Source organism: Trichechus manatus, unplaced genomic scaffold, assembly GCF_000243295.1.
Source record: "Trichechus manatus latirostris isolate Lorelei unplaced genomic scaffold, TriManLat1.0 scaffold00114, whole genome shotgun sequence".
Classification (NCBI taxonomy): Eukaryota; Metazoa; Chordata; class Mammalia; order Sirenia; family Trichechidae; genus Trichechus; species Trichechus manatus.
This window is the reverse complement of record NW_004444050.1, coordinates 1344918-1367923: the sequence shown is the minus strand read 5'-3', so window position 1 is coordinate 1367923 and position 23006 is coordinate 1344918. Positions and strand designations below refer to the sequence as shown.

The window sequence follows — 23006 nt, the reverse complement described above, 5'->3', positions numbered from 1 at the left end:
AAAACAGAGGGAAAGGAACAAAGACAGAGACTTTCCTCGAACAATCTGGTTTTTAGGACTCTGGTTTTCTTACATTGGTGGGCATACAAATCACCTGGTGGAGCCCAGGAATGTGCATTTCTAACAAGTATCACAGGTGATTCTGACACAGGGGTCCACAACCCACTTTCTGAAATCCTTCTTTAGGTGGTTCCAGCCTGACCGAGTCCGAGTGTGGCATCTTCTGCAAAGCATTGTCTTTTCTTGACCCTTTAGCATTATTATTCACCAGGTTCCACGACACAGAAACGTGCTCCCCCACCTATGAAAGACTGATGAGGCCAGGCAGGCCTGGTGAGAAGGGATTCCTGGGCAGGCACATCCTCCTTTGCTCTTTCCCGCACCTGTACCTCCACTACATTTGGCGAGCGGCAAACATCTTGGGAGTGAGGGAACTAGGGGGCCAGGTGGTCTGGGGCTGGGGGAGAGATTTTCTCTGAGCAGAGTTAAGTAGTCCTTGTGGGAAGTGAATTTGTGATCTTGGCTCATATGAACCCCAACTCTAGATCAAATAGAATCAGTTGAGTTAGCCAGCACATGAGGCAGAGGTCTTTAATCTGAAGGATTTCCTCTGGTCTATTCCAGTCTCACAAGTCCCCGAGTGGTACAGACGGTTATGTGCTCAAATGCAAACCAAAAGCTTGGCAGTTCAAATTCACCCAAAGCACCTTGAAAGAAAAACCTGGAGATCTACTCCCAAAAGGTCCCAGCCATTGAAAACCCTAGGGAGCACAATTCTTCTCTGAAATACATGGGGTCTCCACGAGTTGGAACTGATTTGATGGTAACTGGTTTTACTCCAGTCCCAGGGCTTAACGAGACTTAACAGTGCAGTAATGGGCAGGTTTATGACTTGGTTGCAATTTCATGTAAAATGGTTCTGTCATATTTTTTCCCTTCTCCTGCTGCCTTTATTTTTTATGCCTCCTAATTAGTTCCCTGAGACCAGGAGCTAATTCTATATGTGTGATGGTGCAGGCTCCTTTTTGCCAGATCACTGACTAAGAGTCAGTCAAAAGGAAAGCCGTGGACTTTTAGCCCGATGCGTTGAGCAGTATTGTGTGGATTATCAATAATCTCATTCTAATGCTCAGAGAGATGGGAGTCTATGCCACTGAGCCCCATGTCTTCCAAGAGGCCCCCAAACAAACATTCACCACCCAGGAAGTTGAATTCCTTCTTCCTCCCCTCACACATTTCACTTTTGCCTTCTTCCTGGTTCTACATATAGAGGGGATAAGATTGGGATTCTTGTGAAACTTAAACAGGGTTATGGACTATTGGCAAAGAACCAGGGAGGAAAACTCAGCGTATCTTTGATTGTGCAATTTGTTGATTGCTGGAGGTGAGCTCCTCAGCTGTCTTTATATTCATGTTCTCATCCATAAAAAGGGAGATGGACAACTGTATTATTGTGGTTTTTCCCATGGGTTCCAAGACTACAAACGGTCTCCTTATCCAAGAAGAAGTCCATCCCTGGACAAATAGTAGTTTTATCCTGATATAACCTATGGAACTTGTCTTCATACGTTTGGAAAATTCATTAGATGGTGTCTGTAAGATGTTTAGAATCAAAAGACTAGTGCTATTTTTTTTTGATCCTAACATTTGTGTCTTAAACCCTTGAGGTTTCTCCCACTGCTCAAACAGTTCTCCTTCCATAAGGGATATTTACCTTTCTGGTTGAGGAGGGGAAGAAAGAGGTGAATGTGGTAATTGGAGGTTCCCTTGGAATGGCACTTTACCTTGAAATCTAGCTCAGAGGTTGAGATTCCACCCTGGGATAGGTCACTCTGCCTTTCCATCATCCATTCTCCTGGCCCCAGGGAGGTTGGGTTAATTTTAAGGTTGAATCTGAGGCCACCTTGATGGGAAACTCAGGAGGAACCGTTAGATCCCCGGAAGGTAGATCCAACACTTTTAACCAGGTGGCACCTTTTAGAGACGTTTTATCCAGATTAAGTCAGCCTAGTATTTTAAATAAATACTGCCAGGGCCCACCCTAAATCTGACCCTTGCTAGAGCAGCCAGAAGATCAACCTATACAGGTTTTAACTGGCCTGGAGATTTAGGATAAATCAGAATTGTAAATTGGTAGTGACTCAGAAGTAAAATGATGGCTTTTCCCAATCAAATCTGAAATGAGTGGACTAAAATGTAAAAGGATTTTTATGGGGGGCTGAATGCAAATTGTGTAAGATCAAACCTGTTCTATACAATTGGGTTGCATGATCACTGGGCCCATACTGAATTGAGTGCTCAGGATGGACTAGGACAGATTTTCTTTTTTAAGTTTAGCTACTCGTGTCAGCCTGGACATGAGTATGAACGGATGTTAAACTAGCTGAGCAGTCACCATCCATCAACACCATCCTTCTATGACCCATACTTGTGGGATTGTTATAGGAGAAATATGCATCTTTAAAGAAGCTGCCAACTATGAATTAACTGCCTTAAGTAAACATCCATCTGCTTTTTTAGGGCTAGTCTCACAGCAAATAATGGGCATATTTACCAAACATTTCTGAGAAACAAGGAACCATTTGGGAACGTGCAGTACAATTTGGGAGAGCAGCATACTTGCAGTATGGTGACTTCACTGGGTTGTAGAAAATGGTGTGAATTGCAATCATGTGAGCCAGGGATTTCCCTGCATTGTCAGCTACCCCTAGGCATCTTTATGTTCTCTTTATGGCTTTGGTTTTTCTGGGACTAACTATCAGTCCTTTGAGGTCTAAGGATGAAGCTTACAAGCCAGGATTGTAAAAACAAGTGTATCCTACTATCATTACTAAGGCATTAACTCTGCATTCCTTTGCCTGGAGTGGGGAAGATGTTTGGATGATCCACTTTAGTTAATCTGGGAAAATGGCAGGCTGGCCAACATTAGAGTTAGAGTCTATGACCACGGCATGGAAGATTTATTGACCATGACTTTGACCAAAGGTTCAAATCCAGTTTGACCTCATTCAAATTTATGACCTTGGTTTACTGGGGGGATGTGTTGGCCAATTAACCATCCAATTCAGTTCAAGGATTATGTACTCTTAGGAGTCCTGTTTTTCTCAGCCTTTAAAACTGAGGTACCTATTTACTATATTGTCATAGCCCCTGTATATATGTTGAAATCATAGCTTTTATTTCCCTTTATTGTATCTCTGTTTCTTTGCCCCCGGTTCAGGACCTCCCCCAGGGCAGGGACCACAGATTGCTTGTTTCTGCTTTCTTGCTTTCTATCTCTGTGCCTGGTATATACATGGTGCTCAATAAGTATTTTTTCTTTTTCAATTGACTGGCTTCTCCTGAAATGCCCTTCTTTTTCTCTGCAATTTAACCTGCATAACAACTACATTTGAAATACGTGGTTGGGTCTCCCAAATTTGCTTATTTACAGACTGGGTGAAGTTTCATCTCAGAGAAAAAGAATTTTAAATGCATATTTCATTCTTGAATACCAATTTCAAAACATGTGAGATGTCTCATTTCTTTCTTCATATTGGCTCACAGAAAATTCTGTGCTGTAATTATAAGGCATGGACCCAAGCTTTTAAAACATCGTTTGAAAAATATTTAGGTTCTATGATATATTTATGTCATCAAAAATTCAATGGATAAAAATCCATGTGTAAGTCCTGTGTTTTAAGGCAGTTGCACTGTGTAGAATGTGCACCTCGCTTTGAGTCAGACAACTGGGGTTCTCTTCCTGGCTCTGTCATCCATGAGATTTGTCACACAGGGAAATTCACAGTCTCTAGGTATGACTGAAACTGACCCCTCTCATATAAGATAGTCAAGATGGGTTAACTTTTTAGGATTTACTTAGTGCAAGTTTCAATATCCCAAAATGAAGATTTATATTACCCTGTTGTGAAAATCAAAATGAGTAAAATAGTGAAAGTGCTTTGAAAATGCTACGTTACCAACGAAGGCTCTAACAGAGGTTTGTTGAGGGTTATCAGGATCAGAAAATGATCCAGGTATTACTCATTCTGTAGTTGGGTTTTGAGACCGAAGGGAATTAACTAAGCAATAGACTCAAAATCTGTAGCAACTGTTTGAAGTTCAGCAATAGGTTTGCTTCACAGTCTGACCCCTGGTGGTATTGCTCCCCAAAAAAAACCAAACCTGTTGCCCTTGGGTCAGTTCCAACTCATAGCAACCTCATGGGTACGGAGTGAAACTGAGCTCCATGGGTTTTCATGGCTGTGATCTTTCATAAGCAGATAGCCAGGATTGTCTTCTGAGGCGCTTCTGGTTGGATTCGAACATCAACCTTTTGGTTAGTAGTCAAGTGCTTAGCTGTTTGCGCCATCCAGGGACTTCTGGTGGTATTGCTAGAACCTCTCAAACAGAAAGAGAAGACCACATAGAGTTAGCGTGGGCTTCTCATTCAGTTTTCTGTATATGAGTTTCAAGTTTTCTGTTTCAAGTGTGTGTGGTAAAGGCTTCTCCCTCCCCGGTTCTTTATATCTCACATCGAAGATTGTAATATGACTCCCTCATTTTAAAGCTTGAACTGAGATGTTCTGTTGGTTACTATGCAACTGAAATTCCATCTGGCCCATCAAGCACCCTTGTAGTTAGGGAGGTTCTTGATTTTTGAAAAGGACTCATCATTTCTTGCCCAGTTGAGACAAGTGACTAGAGACTACCTAGTACCATTCACCCACCTGTCTGTCTGTCCATTCATCCGTCCACCTAACATATATTGAACATTCACCTTGTGTAAAATAGCGTAGTAGTGGGGTGGACGGTACTTTTATTTTATATTTAACTTACTTCTTCTCTATAAGATGGTTGGCCTAGGTCTCTTTTCTTTCAGGACCAAACCTTAGCTGTGTGTCCTATGACCTGGTTGCCATTTACAGAGTATCTTGCAGTACCTTATACAGAATACTGAGTTGGAACAAAGTTTGAATTTTTTCCCGGGATGAGCACTCCATTTGAACAAATGCTTTCAGAATAATGGCTGTTAACATTTACTGAGCACTTATTATTTGCCGGACAACATCCTAAGTGCTGATATAAACCATCTCATTCAATTCTTTCAACCTTATGATGTGGGTGATATATGAACCAGTTTTACAGATGAGGAAACATATTCAGAGAAGTTCAGGAATGGGTTTGCTGAAGACAATCCTAGTAAGCTGGAGTGGGGATTCAATCTCAGGCCGGTTGGATTATAGAGCCTGGGCTAGGCTTAATACAAACTGAAATGATAATATTAACTATTAATGGCTAAATTTATAACATGATTACCATGTACCAGGCACTGTTCTAGTGGCTTTGCATTCATTGTCCCATTTAATCCTTACAACAACTGTATGAAATAGGTCTTATTGGGAAAAACCTGGTTATAGTTTGTTTATTTTTTCCATGATTTTATTCAAGTAAGACTAGAGTTTCTAGCCCAAATAAGCAGGTTTCTAAAATAACTGATGGAAAACTCCATATGTCCTCTGAAACGATTTGATGCTGAACCATCTTTAAGATCAAGAGCATCCAGCTTAGTACACTGACGTACCTGGGCATTTTAATATCTTTCTATAGTTTTTCATTCTCTTCTCCATTCCATAGGCATTTGTCTTGCCTGAATTATCCATATGGTGATATGGATGAGTGATTGTGGTGGGGAGGACATAAAAACCCTCCATTTTGCTTTGTGTTACTAGACTTACCCCCATGATGTGTGAGGATCTCTCCTATTTCTTTTATAACAGGTCATTCACGGCACTTGACCAAACACAGTTACTCACGTGAGTCCTCATTTTATGGCATAGATGCCTATACATTGTTTTAATCCTTTAAAGGCCTGGATAATTGGTCCCTGGTGAATAACAATCTATGCACACATACTGTGATTTTATATATAGGCAAAAATTGCACCAAAGGTGAATAATAGACATTAAATTAGATCTTTATCTCCCTCATCTTAGCATTCTTCTATTTGCAAGTATAAATATGCGGTCTTCACCTAGGCCCAAATACCATTTCTAAAAATTATATATATATGGCCTACTCAAGAGGCAGATTTACAGACTGATTTTGTGTTACGTGGTGGTTCAGAGATTTTCCATCTGCTTCCAGTCCAGGTAGCTCCCCCGACATGCCCCTGGAGGTGGCTCATTGTGCACACGCACCCACCCGCCCACAGGCAAGCTCTCTTTTATTTCCTCTGACACCTACAAATAGAACAGCAGGGGACTTCAAAAAGCACAGAAATGCAGCTTGACCTGCAGGCTGAGTGCCTGTTGTTGGTTATTTCAGCTCTGAGCTGTGTGGCTCATGCCCTGCAAGCTGATCAGTTTCTACCTTTGGAAGAGGCAGGACTGACTAAGCATATCAGGGGCCTCTTAAGATGCCCCCCCCCCACACCCAGTACATGCACTAATCAAGGACGGGTGTGTTTTGGGGGAGCCCTCTGATCGTGGGCACAAACTACATCCCAATATCGGCCTATATAGCAGAGCCAAGGAACCCCTCTGCAGGGCTGAGAAAGAGACACAGAGAGAGAGAGAGGAAGAGAGAGAGGAGAGGAAGTAGGGAAGGGGGAAGGGAAGAGATTGCAAATAGGCAATGAGAAGGCCACAGTGTTAAACTGAGCCAGAAAGGATACTTACTGCTGACTAACTGGCCCACGCTCAAAGCTGAAGAAGAGGAGGATGAGGAGGAAGAAGAGGAAGCCTGCCGGACGGGACTTTGAGACATGGAGGCTTGGCTGGGAGCCAGGTGCAGAAGGTTGCTTTGGGAGGCTGCTTGACCCACTGACGTCTGGGAGGGTTGGTGGAGCTACATCGGGGGAATGTAAAAAATACACAAATGAATGAAAAATTAGGGGAAAAACTCCAAGGAAACAGAAGTTTCAGATGGAGTTGAATCATTTTATTTCCAAGGATATACACTTCTCAGGAAACGTGCATAGTTTACAGAATAGGCGAGAATTTTTATGTATGTAGTATGTTGTCGCTTACTTGACAAGCATTTTATTAGTAATTCTAAATATATTATTAATTCCCTACTTGGCTTGCTGGAGCATCCAATTTTCTACATTTCTCCACCATGGCTTCTGGCGGGACCCATTCTGCTATACAATCATAGCTGACTTGACAGGCTTCTCAGATATGTATAGATAAATATAGCGCCTACAATCAACTTGGAATGCAAAGCTCAAACTTTGCGTGGCTGCACCAAACCATTATATCCTCTATCACTGGGATTTAGGGAAAGTTCCAGTTTAGGTAAAGTGTGTATGATATAGGAACTTTCTGTTCTCCTGACAGAAGAGTCTGGATGGATTACTGTGGAGTTGGGAAAAATGCTCTCTGATAGCCTACAGAAAATTAAGAGAGAAATTAGAGGAGTCGGGACAAACCAAACAGTCGACTCTGACTCGTGGCAACCCTATGTGTGTCAGAGTAGAGCTGTGCTCCATACTGTTTTCAATCGATGATTTTTTGGAAGTAGATGGCCAGGCCTTTCTTCCAAGGCACCTCTGGGTGGACTTGAACCTCCAACCTTTTGTTTAGCGGTGGAGCACTTAACCATATGCACCTCCCAGGGCCTCCTCAAAACAACAATAGCCAGTAATGTTTGTAGCTACCAGTTAATTGCTTTCTTACTCTGTAACAATCAATGTCTTAAGGGCATTCCTGTCCCATCTCGTGTAATTCTCTCCTCACCCTGTGATGTGGGTGCTATCCTTACTTCTCCTTTACAGATGAGGAAGCTGAGGCACAGAGAGGTGAAGTGATTTTATAGGTTCTTCCAGCTACTGTGCTGCAGCTGGAATCACTCTGGGGCCTGAGCTCTTAGCCACGATGCCACATGTAAGAATGAAATGTCTTCATGTACCTTTATTCATCATTCCCTTCACGGGTTATTAAAGGACTGTGCTCTGAGAGGGAAGAGGGGCTCAGCCGAGGAAAGGAAAGAGAGAGGAAAGGGAAATGATTTCGGTGCTGGGTCCTCGTGGAGGCCTGGGGGTGCCCTCAGCAGTAGCCGCCTTTGTCAATTGGGTAATTTTACCCTCCACCCGTCTCCCCAGGTACAGCACTTCGTGGTTTACAAAGTGCTTTCACATCCATCATCACACTCAGAGAGGTACGTTGTTAGCTGCCCTTGAGTCGGCCCCTGACTCCTGGTGAAGCCATGTACAACAGAAAGGAAAGCTGCCTGGCCCTGCAGCATCCCCATGATTGGTCGTGGATCGGACCATTGTGATCCACAGGGTTTTCATTGGTTGATTTTTGGAAGTAGATCTCCAAGCCTATCTCCTTAGTCCATTTCAGTCTGGAAGCTCTGCTGAAACCTCTTCAGCATCATAGCAATGTGCAAACTTCCACTGACAGACGGTTGGTGGCTGAGCATGAGATGCATTGGCTGGGAATCGAACTCAGTCTCATGCATGATATGGCAAGATTTTTATAAAAGGGAGACAGTCTGGGAGCAGAGCAAACCGCAAAACAAGCACCAATCCTTGGACATTTTCTCAGTATCTAAGGGCCAGCCTGAGCTGTTTCAACTTCACCTTTTCATTGCTTTCCCAATGTGTGTGTATGTTTGTTCGGTTTTTTTTTTTAGTCAATGTTATTGAGATATAATTTATACATACTAAAACGTACCCATTTTAAGCATCCAGTTCTATGAGTTTTGTCAAATGAAACCTCCACCACAATCACGATACCAAAAACCAAACGAAACCTGTTGCCGCTGAGTCGATTCCGACTCATAATGACCCCATAGGACAGAGTAAAACTGCCCCATAGGGTTTCCAAGGAGTGGTTGGTGGATTCGAACTACTGACCTTTTGGTTAGCAGCTGAACTCTTAAAAACTGGGCCACCAGGGCTCCTCTGTCAAGATATAGAACCTTTTAATCACCTTATAAAGTCCTCTCATCCCCTTTGCAATCAATACGCCCCAGCCCCCAGTCCCAGACAACCGCTGATCTGCTTTCTGTCACTATGGATTTGTCTGGCATGATTCTAGAGGTGGAATCATACAGTAGGTACAATTTTAATATCTGGCTTCTTTTGCTTGGCATACTGCTTTTGAGATTTATCCATCTTGTTGTGGGTATCAGTAGCTCGTTCCTTTTATTATGGAATAGTATTCCACTGTAGATAAACAGCCAATTGTTTATCCATTCATCTGTTGATGGACATTTGAGTTGTTTACAATTTGGGCTATTAAGGGGGTTTAATGAATAAGGCTGTTGTAAACATTTATGTACAAATCTTTGTGTATCCTTCTGTATTCATTTCTCTTATGTAAATATTGAGGAATGGAATTACTGGATCATACCGTAAATGCGTTTTTAACTTTTAAAGAATCTACCAAACTGATTTCCAAAGTGGTTGTACCATTTTATATTTCCACCAGCCATGTATGAGAATTCCATTTGCTCTACATCCTAGTCAAGACTTGGGATTGTCGGTCTTTGTAGTTTCCTAAAGTGTTTTTTCCATTAAGTTTTCATATTGCCTTTAAAACAATTGTTGGTAAAGTGCTACTTTGGAGAATGTGCTTAAGGAGCTATTTTTCCCCTCTGCTTCCCCGTGGTAATGCATTTGCTCACCTAATCCAGGTGACATCTTTACGAGGTAGATATGCCTGGCATGATTATGAGAATTTTAAATTTGAAGACACCAGTTAGATGAATAAGGAAGACTGAAGAAGAACTGATGCCTTTGAATTATGGTGTTAGTGAAGAATACTGAATATACACCATAGCCTGCCTGAAAAATGAACAAGTCTGCCTTGGAAGAAGTACAGCCAGAGTGTTCCTTGGACGTGAGGATGGCAAGACTTCATCTCACATATTTTGAACATGTTATCCGGAGGGACCAGTCCCTGCAGAAGGACATCATGCTTGATAAAGTAGAGGGTCAGAGAAAAAGAGGAAGACCCTCAAGGAGATGGATTGACACAGTGGCTGCAACAATGGGCTCAAGCATAGCAACAATAATGAGGATGGCGAAGGACCAAGCATTGTTCTGTTCTATCGTACATAGCATTGCTATGAGTCAGAACTGACTCGGTGGCACTTAATGACAAGTAACAGATGACTGGCCCAAGGCCATGGGGTCTTCTGAACAGCAGAACCCAGTCTCCCAACTCTTAGTTCAGGGTTCTTCCCGGGATGCCAAGGTGGCCCCTCCTACAGAATTGCCTGCAGGTAGATTTCAAGTAAGTACCCTTATTGTTACTCAACTGTGCTAAGAGGAGGCTAGATAGTGATGCAAAGGTAGTAATAATCAACATGGGAACCCACATTAATATGCATCAAGCAACTGCTTAAAGTAATTAGCCAATCTGCTGAGCACATAATCAACAATTGAATCCAGTAAATTTTATTCTGTAGGGACACACATTAAAGATTAAATCTATTTTTAATTTGCTTAATAAAATGTGATGTATATTTGCATGTCAGTCTACTCCGGCTAACCTATTGAGCTGTCCTTCTAAATACTGCTACTTGACAAAAGCGTTTTACAGTTTGAGTTACTGAATCATGAGGTAGTCTTCAGTTTTATCATTCCATCAATATTTTATTGGCCCTGGGTGTGGTAAAATACCATCAAGGAACTGAATAAGACAATAATCAATTTAAATATTTCTCCTTCACACGCAATGCAGTAAAGGAAAAATTACTAGGCTGCATCTCACGCTGTAGTCCCTGAAGTAAGAGGGGGCTTATGCATTAAGCTATGCAGGAGAAGAAATTCGAGAGGAAAATAAAATAGTTCTCTTAAGAACTTGTTCTACGTCTACACAGTCAAAGAGAGAGATGAATCTAAGGTTCCTAAGAATCTAAGAAAGAATCCAAGCTAAATAAGCATTTTTTTGTTAAGGACACTGGTTTCTTGCTTACCCTCCAGAGTTCAACCAGACAGTTCAGAAAGACCAATAAAAATTCTTAAATGTTCTTACTTGTCAAGAATCGGGAAGATTATATAAACAGTAGCATCCCAATGGAGCCCCTGTGTCCCATTCCACTTGCCAGTGTAGACATGTATCTGTTAATTCTAGAATCACTGCTAACCCTGATAGAACAGCCTAGAGATCCACCTCTCTTTTATAACTCTTACTCAGGGACAGAGGACAGTAGAAATACCACTTCTGTTATCTCCTGTCCTAAAACTACAATTCTTTTGGGTAAAATATGAAACCTAGCATTAGTAATATCAAACTAAAATTTGATATTCTTAGTTTAATATTTTTGGTGCATTAATCTTTACTTTTTATGCTGAAACAATTTAGGCTTTATATATATATATATATATTAAAAAAATATATATATATGCTTTAAATAAGAAAATACAAAGCAGAGATTAAGACTACTTCATGAAACAACTCTGTGGTTCAACATAAAATTTTAATATACTTTAAACAAACAGCACTAGGAAAATGTTATTTAGTTTTATTTAATTATGTTTTTTCTCAGATACTGACTTAACTGTGAAAATCATATATTCTTTAATTTTGCCTAATCATTGGCTAAAGAAATAGATATGTAAATATTCAAAACATAACTGTCCACAACAACTGGAATAGTTTATGCAAAGAAAATGTAGGGAGTTAGGGAATAACTAAAGCATGAGCATAAACTTATTCCTTAAATGGAGAGAAAGGGAAACTTAGAAGCTTCTATAAAGGGAAATGTTTTATTACATTGCCTTAATCTTGAAAGGCCAACTATATGGGTCCCATTTATTGAATTCCTCCCACGTGTTTTTAACATCTATTGTTTTTAATTCTGGCAGTAGCCCTCTTTGCTAGGTGTTGGTGATACCACCATAGAGGAGGAAACAAAGACGTGACTGAATGACTTACCTGGATCACACAGGGCTCTCAGCTCTGGTCTAGCATTGCAGGTGAGTGGCTAGAAGTCAGAGTAACCATAGGAAGCTCTAGTTGGGAAGTATGGGGACAAATGAGATGGGTTCACATGGAAAGCTCATGATGAGCTGCACTTTAGAATTGATCAGCACTAGTATAGGGTCGCTGTGAGTCAGAATAGATTCGTTGGCAATGGGTTTGGGTTTTTGGTTTTTAGCATAGGGTTGCTATGAGTCGGAATCAACTCCACAGCAACGGGTTTGGTTTTTTTGGTTTAGTGTAGATCATTATGCCTATCAATTTGAACACATCTCATTTGTTTCTTGTAAATATGAAATTTTAATAGTTTAATTATTGGTTTAGAAATTATTCTCTACAGGTCCTAATGTATTTAAACTTTTATGTTTTTAAGAAAACAAAGGATTCTCAGGCGGCTAGAGGATTATCCAAAAATATTATTTTGATTTTACTGTATTCTGGAGACACATTTGGAGTTGCATAGAGATTGCCCTTTGCTTGGTATAATGAACTTGAGTTATTTCTAGTACCCTAAACTTACTTTCTCTGTATTATTTCCTGTTTATATGTCATACTACTATTTACTCACTACATCTTGACTCGACTGCCTATGGAGTCTCTGACTGATGGGAACAGTTAACATGCTCTGCTACTAACAGAAAGGTTGGGGGTTCGAGTCCACCCAGAGGCACCTGGGAAGAAAAGCCTGGTGATCTACTTCTGAAAAACTAGCCATGGATAACGCTGTGGAGCACAGTTCTACTCTGACACATTTGGGGTCGCCATGAGTTGGACTCTATGGCAATAGGTTGTTTTTTTTTTTTAAATAGAAGCTAGAATTTACCTTCTTCTGTTGTTGGATGCCATCGAGTTGGCTCTGACTCATAGAACAGAGTAGAATTGCCCCGTAGGGTTTCCAAGGAGCTGCTGGTGCATTTGAACTGCCAACCTTTTGGTTAGAAGCCTGAGCTCTTAACCACTGCACTACCAGGGCTCCTTATCTCCTTCTAGGTTGAGATAACTAATTGCTTTCTTGCCCTATTTCAAGCTGTGACCAAAAAAACCAAACCCGCTGTCGTTGAGTTGGCTCTGACTGATAGCAACCCTATAGGACAGAGTAGAACTGCCCTATAGGGTTTCCAAGGCTGTAAATCCTTACAGAAACAGACTGCCATATCTTTCTCCTGTGGAGCAGCTGGTGGGTTTGAACCACTGACCCTTCGGTTAGCAGCCGAACGCTTTAACCACTGCACCACCAAGTTTCCTTCAGGCTATGAGTCAGATGTAAATAGGCTCAGAGCAGGGAAAGTCAATAAGAAAGTAGGAGAGGGAAGGGACAGTTCATGTTAGCCTGGGGTTTTGCATTAACCAGAGGAGAAGGGAATGAAGTCCATCCTATACATAGGATGCGAAATAGGGAGGAATGGGGTCAGAGTCTGAAAAGTTTTGTACTTCTTGCTGGCTCTCACAGGCTGGCTTCATTGGTTTGTTTGTGTTGGCTGGCACTGCCAAGGTGTTTAATATATTCAGCAAAAATAGACTCAAATAAAAGCACGCTTTAAAAGCTTTCTAGATTTTCTGTGCCACTGCTCCCCATATATCTTTCATGTGTAATGCAGTATATCTTTAATAATGTTTTAGTTCCTGGGATAAAGCATCTTCTAATTAAATTCACAATCGATATAAAAATAAGTGGGGGTGGCAAGTGTCTTGGAACATGGAATAAAATGCAGAATGTGCTAGACAGTTGGAAAAGCGAATGCATAGAAACAGTAAAATTCAAATGGGGTTAAATATAGAGAAATTCATTTGGGAGGGGGAACCCTCCAAATATGCAAAGGCAAAATGTAAACTGTTAGCCTTTTACAGATAGATCGGGTTGCCATAATAAACCATAGCTACATCCCCCATGTGGTGGAATGGAGAAAGTGAATAGAACGTTGAGAGGTCTTAGCAGAAGCAAGAGCATGCAGGAAGATCATTGTGACTCTCCCTACCCTCCATGCACTGGCTGGCATTTTTCTTTGTACTGTTTTGTTGTAGGCCCCATAATAGCTTAAGAAATTAAGTTAGTGGTTCTCAAGATTTCGCATGCACCAGAATCTGTTGCAGCCACTGTGTCAATCCATCCATCGAGGGTCTTCCTCTTTTTCACTGACCCTCTACTTTACCAGGCATGATGTCCTTCTCCAGGGACTAGTCCTTTTTCTCCTGATAACATGTCCAAAGTACGTGAGACTAAGTCTCGCCATCCTTACTTCCAAGGAGCACTCTGGCTATATTTCTTCTAAAATAGACTTGTTTGTTCTTCTGGCAGTCCATAGTATATTCGATATTCTTAGCCAACACCATAATTCAAAGGCATCAATTCTTCTTCAGTCTTCTTATTCATTGTCCAGCTTTCGCATAGATATGAAGTGATTCAAAACACCATGGCTTGGGTCAGGCGCACCTTAGTCCTCAAAGTGACAGAATCACCTGGAGGGCTTGTTAAAACACAAATCATTGGGCCCCACCCACAGAATTTATGATTCAGTAGGTTCAGGGTGGGGCCAGGTATCTGTATTTCTAATAAGTTCCCAGGTGATGCTGATGCTGCTGGTTGGAAGACTTCATAAGATATTGGAAGGAACTTCTCTTAGAACAGACATCCTTGGGTGGTACAAATGGTTAATGTGCTTGGCTGCTAACTGAAAGGTTGGAGGTTCCAGTCCACTGAGAGGCACCTCAGAAGAAAGGCCTTGCCATCTAATTCCAAAACATCAGCCACTGAAAACCCTATGAAGCACCGTTTCTACTCTGACACACATGGGAGTCGCCATGAGTTGGAATTGACTTGATGGCAATGTGTTAGTCTCTTAGAATAAGGGTAAAGAAAGTGGATTTATTATGCCTAGACAAGAGAAGGCAGAACCCAGATTTTGTAAGAACCTTTGCAGTTCTACTCTGTCCTATAGGGTCGCTATGAGTCAGAATGGACTCAATGGCAGTGGGTTATTTATTTACTTTTAACAGATTAACAATAAAAAGGACATAATGAATGCATGAGTGTTATTGGAGAGTTCATTCTACTGTCAACAGGACAAGAGTAGAGGTGTCAGATTTGCTGAAAGTTGTAGGATTGACATTAGGACAATCTAAGTTGAAAAGTCTTCAGGCCTTGGAATGTGACAGCAGGGAGATTTTAGATCTTTGTGGAAAGTTTGCAAAAGTGAGGAGGGATTGTCTTTTGCCAGAGTTTAGGAGATGACTGGGCTTTCTTGCCAGCTCTATTCCATGAGCCTGAAACATCTTCTTAACCTAAGCTGGAAGAAGAAACCCAATTTCATTCTTCATTACAGACACCTCCCGTTTGCAGGGGAGTAAGTGGTGGAGGGACATTGGTGGTTCAGTGGTAGAATTCTCACCCTCCATGCAAGAGACCTGTGTGCGATTCTGGGTTTGATTCCCAGCCAATGCACATCATGCACAGCACAGCCACCAACCGTCTGTCAGTAGAGACTTGCATATTTCCATGATGTTGAACAGGTTTCAGCAGAACTTCCTGGCTAGGATGAACTAGGAAGAAATGCCTGGTGATCTACTTCTGAAAATCAGCCAATAAAAACCTTATGGATCACAATGGTCTGCTCTGCAACCAATCACCGGGATGGCACAGGACCAGGCAGCATTTCGTTCCACTGTGCCTGGGGTCACCATGAGTTGGGGCCGACTCCGTGGCAGCTAACAACAAGAAGAAAAAGTGTGGCACAAATGCCAGTGGCCTCTCGGAAGAGAGAAGAAAGTAGCTTCATTGCTGCCAGACACAGAGGAGGATGTGAGGAAGTGAGAAGAGAAGGATTCAGTGGAGATGCCTAAGCACAGGAAGAGAAGCCCAAGGCAGTCATAAAACACACAACAGGAGCTCAGCAAGGACAAATAGCGGAGCGGGAGTTAGATTTTAGTGCAGAGGGGAAGCTAGGGGATTAATTGCAGTTGAGGTAATGAGGTGGGGAGAGGAGTGGGTTGACATTCAGAAAAGAGATCAATAGAGAAGACAGTGTTGCTTGGAAGTTCTTCCCCCACTGTCAGCAGCACTAATTTGGAACACACTGGCAAACGACAAAAGATACAGGTGGGAAAGACACGCAGAGACCTAAGCCGGCTTCTCGGCAGCAGCAGCTCTGGGATGCTGGTGCTCTGGACAATGAAACACTGCAATTCAGCTGCAGTTAAGTTAAACACAATTTCCCAAGCACCCCCGTGGGCTGGGTTCTGCAGTGTGTGGGCACAGTTGCATCAGCCTGGTCCCCGCCCTTCAGGTGCTCCCTTCTAGCGACCCAGAAAGGTGTGTAGACTAATAATGACAATGCAGTCTGCCAAAAATGAATAGAGTAGAGGATGGGAGGGAGCAGAGGTGAGGGAGCAGTGCAGGGAGGCTTCATGGAGGAGGTGACTGTAAATCCGGATGAGCAGGAGTTTGCCACGCAAAAAAGGTGGGAAAAGGCATTCCAAGCCAGGCCCACAGAACATGCAGAGTGTGGACTGTGTGTGGCTGAGCTTGGTGGGGAGTGACCAGGTGAGACCAGAGAGGGGAAATGCTCCCAAATACAGGCTGGCAGGCTAACAGGATGCTTTGTATTCAGGTCACTGATTGACATTTCACCCACTTAGGAAGCCCCCTTGTCTGTGGAAATGTCTCATTTATGTCTCATTCTGAGTTCCTCCAGGTTGGAACCACTGATTCAGACTGGGACTGAGGAGGGAAGCTGATTTTAAAAACACAGTTAAGCTAATATATTTTTGTATTTACTTGAAAAGAAAATGGATGGATTAGGATAAGCACATGGCATTTTACAGAGCTAATTTAAATAAGCCATTGGCTTCCTATCAACACCAAGATTATTTTTGGAGACAAATTGAGTGCTGTCACAGATGGTAATCTCCAAGTATTATAGCTATGGTATTTAATTTTTGAAAAATTTTAAGATTTCAATTTTAAAAGTTGCAATATTTTTCTTTCAAGTGTCTCTACTCTTTAATGACACTAAATAACTCCAGTTAATTCTTGCTAAGAATTAGTCAAAGGAAGAATAAATACACACAACAATGGCAAGGACATAAATTTTTGGGAGCCACAGGGTGGAATGTTATGGATTGAATTTTGTCCCCCAAAAATATGTGTTGTAAATCCTAACCTCTATGCCTGTGGTTATAATCCTATTTGGGAATGGGTTGTCTTTGTTATGCTAATGAGACAGGATTAATGTAAGGCGTGTCTTGAGTCAATCTCTTTTGAGATATAAAAGAGATTAAACAAGCAAGCGAGTAGAGATGGGGTAAGATAGATGGCAAGACACTTGGAGATCTCCAAGGAACCAGGAAGCAGAGGTTGAAAGAGACAAGGACCTTCCTTCAGAGCCAACAGAAAGAGAGAAAGCCTCCCCCTAGAGCTGGTACTCAAATTCAAACTTCTAGCCTCCTAATCTGTGAGAAAATTAATTTCTGTTTGTTAAAGCCATCCACTTTTGGTATTTCCATTATAGCAGCACTAGATAACTAACACAGTGACTTTGGAGATTCTTTTCGATCTTTCATCATTGAAAAGATAAATCATCATGAAGACTGGCTGACACTCAGAATTTGCTCAGGCTCTTCTAATTAGAGGTTGTTGTTAGTTGCCATCTATTTGGCTCCGACCCACGGTGACCTTCTGTATAACAGAACAAAATGTTGCCCGGTTCAGAGGCGTAACTAAGGTATGGCGGGTAGGGCGCGTGCCCTGGGTGCCTCTTGAAGAGGGGTGCTAACAAGTAGTTTCTATTGGCCATTGCAGTTTCCATTGCCAACTGTGAGCCATCATTCAGCGATTTAAAACTAATTGCCATAGGCGCTGTTTTCTGTACATAGGCCCCTGTCGGTCCTGTGCCATCTTCATGATCATTGGTCTGTTTGAATTCCCTGTTGCGGCTATTGCGTCAATCTGTCTCATTGAGGGTTTCCCTCATTTTCACTGACCCTCTGTTTTACCAACCATGATGTCCTTTTCTAGCAATTGGTCTTTCCTGACGACATGTCCAAAGCAAGTGAGAAGCATTGCCGGCCTTAATTCTAAGGAACATTCTGGTTGTATTTCTTCTATGACTGATTTGTTCCTTTTTTTGGTAATCTGCAGTAATTAGAATTAAATTAATGCTGTAACGGTTTTTATTAAATCAAAATAAGCCACCCTAGGTCATCTGGTCAGGAAGCTCTGTAGTTTACTCCATGAAGGTGGGCTTCCTTCCAATTGTGAGTTAGAGAACTCTCCGCTCCCGTACTTTATAACTCATTTCACTGTTGGAATGATGCTCTTATGAAATAAAGAACTTGTCATAAATCACATGAAGAAATGAATTGAGAAACCTCTCTACTGTACAACAGAAATCCTCTATTTTTGTAGTGGTTGTCCATATTATATTTCTTCAATGTAGAGGGTAATATTTAAAGAAAAAAATTGAAGAGCAATATCCTTATACCTCTAGCTCTGAGCTTTTTATTTTTTGGCTCTGGGAATTTTATGATCTGCTATTCTCAGAAGCACGGCTTTTATATCAGGGACTCAGACTTGTGCATCTCTTGCCGATTTTCCCACCTTGTGAACTTTACTAGATGTGCCGAGGGGTTCAGCTAGAGCTGACACCACAAAATAAGAGCATTCATTTGTTTCCACCGTTTTCCTTGGTATTTCTGACCATGTTCATCCTCAGTTCCTTTGATTTTTCTGGGTCTGGGATAGACCACTGGTATGGGCCTTGGACAAGAGGGGTGGACTTATTGACACCTGCTGTGGCCTGGGTATTCAGGAAGGTTCTCATATGACTCTTTCCAGCTGGGCCCAGAGTTTCTCTCAGCACGCACAGCCTTGAGAGGTGTGTGCGCACACACAGGTGAGGGGAGCTTCATTCTCTGGGATGTTGGTTGTAGCTGACATGAGTTGGATTTGCAAGGCACACCACCTAGAAGCTCCTGTTTCTTCCCAGTCACTAGATCTCCAATTCTTCAGTGAGGAGGACGGTGGTGGTGGTTAGGCCAGCAGGGAAGCGTATGCTTCTATGGTCATAATGAGGTTTTATTCCAGGGACCAACAGGTGCTGTGAGAAAACTTCTGGGATGCCTTTGGCCTCATTTGAAAGACCGTGGAAATGAACTAATGATGTCAGTTGTGGACAAGATTTTGAGGAGTGGCAGTAGGCTTGCCTCATATTTACCATTTCTTGGTTAGGCCCTTCTTCTGCAACAGAACTCTTCCACCTCCAATCTAGAGCTGTAATTTTATGTAACAGCAACACCCTATCACCCACACACCCTCCTCTGATATTCAAGGTGAGGGTGAGAGCTACTTTGTATTAAATGTTAATGATTTCTAACTAATTCATCACCTTTTTAGCAATCTGCAACTTGGCTTTGCTGACAGAAATAGTTTTTAGCAGTCTGTACTAAAAGAGGCTGATCTCCCCATTTTTAATCCTAGAGATCGTTTTGAACAGATGAAAGCCAGTGAAAGATAATCTTGGTTTATTTTTCAAACGATTTAGAGGATAAAGAATCCAATGGAAGCTTGTAAATACTAAAAGAAACAAGCTAGCTGAAGAGAGGAGGGAAATTCCTTCATGATATGTTTAGCAGGAACAGCCTTACTGCCTGGAGTCCCTGGGTGGTGCAAATGGTTAACGCATTTGGCTGCTAATTGAAAGGTTGGAAATTTTAGTCCACCCAGAGGTACCTCGGAAGAAAGGCCTGGTGATCTACTTCTGAAAAATCAGCCATTGAAAACCCTATGGAGTACAGTTCTACTCTGACACACATGGGTCTCTATGAGTTGGAATTGACTTGATAACAACTGGTTTTTTGGTTTGCACCACTGCCTGGGCTAAAGCTGAGGTAGAAGAGGGTGGCTGGGAATCTTGGCTCCGCAGGCTAGAGAACAGTCTCAGTGATTTAGATTTAGAGAGAGAATCAGAGGCAGTGAGACAGAAGGACTCCACCGCTGGGAGGTGTGTTTGGACCTGGCTCTGTACTTTTTGGTGCTGATTCCCTTGCTGGATGAGGTCTCTTGCAGGACACTCACATAGAGCCATGTGGTCAGGGACCATGTCTTCCTTTTCTAGTGCTCTATACCCAGTCTCTAGCAGAACACATAAGAAGCACTCAATTGATATTTGATTAAAAAAAATGAACTGAATCTTCACGGTGTTGGTGAAATCCATGGCCCTTACTGCAGATCCTCGTTCCATCTCTCTCGCTAGACTGTAAACCCCGTGAAGGTAGGGCGCATGATGCCCATCTTGCCCACCCTCATAGCCTAGGTTCTTGGCACAGTGCCTGGCATATGGTCGGTGGTCAATGCATATTTCTATTCAACAGATTTTTATATTTATTGAACAAGTCGATGAATTTTCCAACCATAGGCTCTGAGTGCCAAGTACGGGTTGTTTCTAGGGTTGAATCAGAAGCTGTCTTAGTCATCTAGTGCTGCCATAACAGAAATACCACAAGTGGATGGTTTTAACAAAGAGAAATTTATTTCCTTACAGTAAGGTAGGCTAAAAGTCCAAATTCAGGGTGTCAGCTCCAGGGGAAGGCTCTCTCTCTCTGCCTTCTCATCAGTGTTCCCCCAGACTAGGAGCTTCTCAGCGCAGGGACCCCAGTCCAAAGGACGTGCTCTGCTCCCGGCACTGCTTTCTTGATGGTATGAGGTCCCCCTCTCTCTGCTCACTTCTGTCTTTTATATCGCAAGACATTGCCTCAGGATACAATCCAATCTTGTAGATTTTGAGTCCTGCTTTACTAACACAACTGCCGCCCATCCTCCCTCATTAACATCACAGAGGCAGGATTTACAATTTACAGGAAAACCACACTATACCAGGAATCATTGCCCAGCCAAATTGATACACACATTTTTTGGGGGACATAATTCAATCCATGACAGAAGCCAAACGGAAGCAGTAGCTGAGGTCCTAGAAGGATGCTTCTGCTTTGTTGCAGACGAATAATGAGACTGGTGCTTTCTTCTTTCTCTTTCTTTTGTACTTTATTCCCTTGCTTCCTAACCAGTTGCCATCGAGTTGATTCTGACTCATGGTGACCCCATCTGTGTCAAAGTAGAACTGTGTTCCGTAGGGTTTTCAATGGCTCATTTTTCAGAAGTAGATCACCAGGCCTTTCTTTCAAGGTGCCTCTGGGTGGACTCGAACCTCTAACCTTTCAGTTAGCAGTGAGCAAGTTAACCGTTTGCACCACCCAGGGACTCCTTCCTTGCTTTCTGCTCTATATTCTATGCTTCCCCAATAACACGTAAAGCCATCTACCAGGTCACACACTGTTAGTCTTCACCTTTTCCCTCTACTATCTGTCCTTTATTAGAACATCCTCCAACTTTACATCTGGATCTTAGACTTGCCCGACTTTTGCTTCTTAAACCCAGTTAATGGGACAACTTGTTTAAAACTGTTTCAAACAGAGATGGGCCAGGCTTTAAAATATTACAGCAAAGAAATAGAGGAATTGATGTTTTTCCATTACTTTATGTGATTTTATCTCTGCAGCATTTGACATTGTTGTCCACTTTCTACTTTTTGAAACTCTTTTTCTCTTAGATGGTAGATCACCTCACTCTCTGGGTTCTTCTCCTACTATCTGGCCATTTCTTCTCTTTGTCTCTTCCCTTCCTTGTCCATCCCTTAAGAGCTGGTGTTTCCCAAGATTACTCCTTGTTCTTCCTTCCTTCCCTTTTTCCTCATACATTTTCTGGGTGTCTCACTTGTTCTCGTGCCTTCAGCTCTCACATGTGCTCATGACCCCAGATCTAGCTCACCTGTCCTGAACTTTACAATAATTCTTGATGTTTATTTTCAACTATCTAGTACATACTTACTTTTTTTAAATAATATTTTATTGTGTTTTTGGAAAAAGTTTACACAGCAAATTATGTTCCCATTTAACAAGTTCTATACATATTGTTCGGAGCCCTGGTGGTGCAGTGGTTAAGAGCTCGGCTGCTAACCAAAAGGTCAGCAGTTCAAATCCACCGGCCACTCCTTGGAAACACTATGGGGCAGTTCTACTTGGTCCTATAGTGTTGCTATGAGTTGGAATCAACTCAATGGCAATAGGTTTCTTTGGTTTTATACATATTGTTCAGTGACATTGGTAACATTTTTCACAATGTGTGAGCATTCTCGTTATTTCCATTCTGTTTGTTCTGTTTCCATTAATCTAGCTTCCTTGCCCCCTGCCCGCTACCTTCTCATCTTTGCTTTCGTCTCATATAATTGATTATTTAAAGGAGCACAGTACTCACAGGTGACGTTGTTTATTTTATAAGCCAATCTATTATTTGACTGAAAGGTGACCTCCAGGAGTGGCTTCCGTTCCAAGTTTAAAGGGTATCTCAGGGCAATAGCCTCGGGGGTTCCTTTGGTCTCTACTGGTATAGTAAGTTTGGCCTTTTTTAGGAATTTGAGTTTTGTTCTACACTGTTCTTTCATTCTATCTGGGACCATCTTCCAGTACACACTTTCATTTATTTTTGTTTGTATTTTTGCTTAAGTGGCTTGTTTATAATAGATGCTTCACTACTTCAGCTTAACCGCCATACTGATACCATGGTTGTTTTATTGAAAAATAAATCTGAGCATTTCATCCCTCTCTTTAAATACCTCTTAGAGAGTCCCAGAGCTTCAGGGTAAATCATCAGCACCATCACCGTCAGCGTCAGCACCACCGTCATGATTGTATAGGTACTTGGTGCCAGGCACTGTTCTAACCACTTTATGTATATTAACTCATTTAATGCCCACAACCGCTTTGTGAGGTAGGTACTGGTGTATCCCCATCTTACAGATGAGGAAAGTGGGGCACAAAGATGCCGAGTTACATGCTATAGTTCACACAGAGACCAAGTCCATCCTTTTTAGCTTGGTTATGGAGCCCTTCCGTGACCGTCCTCAGCTTCCTTCCCTCTGTGCTCTAGTCACATGGACCCTTCTCCTGTGTCTTAACACTACTTCCTGTTTCACATTTCTCTGCCTTTGCTGTTCTCATTACCCGGAATGTTGCTAACTCATTTTTTTTTTTTTTTTTTTT

General features: G+C 42.0%; 1 protein-coding gene across 1 annotated transcript in view; it reads right to left on the bottom strand.

The window, feature by feature from the left end:
• POU6F2 (POU class 6 homeobox 2) overlaps positions 1 to 23006 on the bottom strand; it is a 37364-nt gene that overhangs the window by 8541 nt on the left and 5817 nt on the right. Inside the window, exon 3 of the mRNA XM_023738323.1 lies at positions 6660 to 6828. Within this exon, the coding sequence (XP_023594091.1) occupies positions 6660 to 6828 (169 nt within the window). The remainder of the gene's footprint in view (positions 1 to 6659; positions 6829 to 23006) is intronic.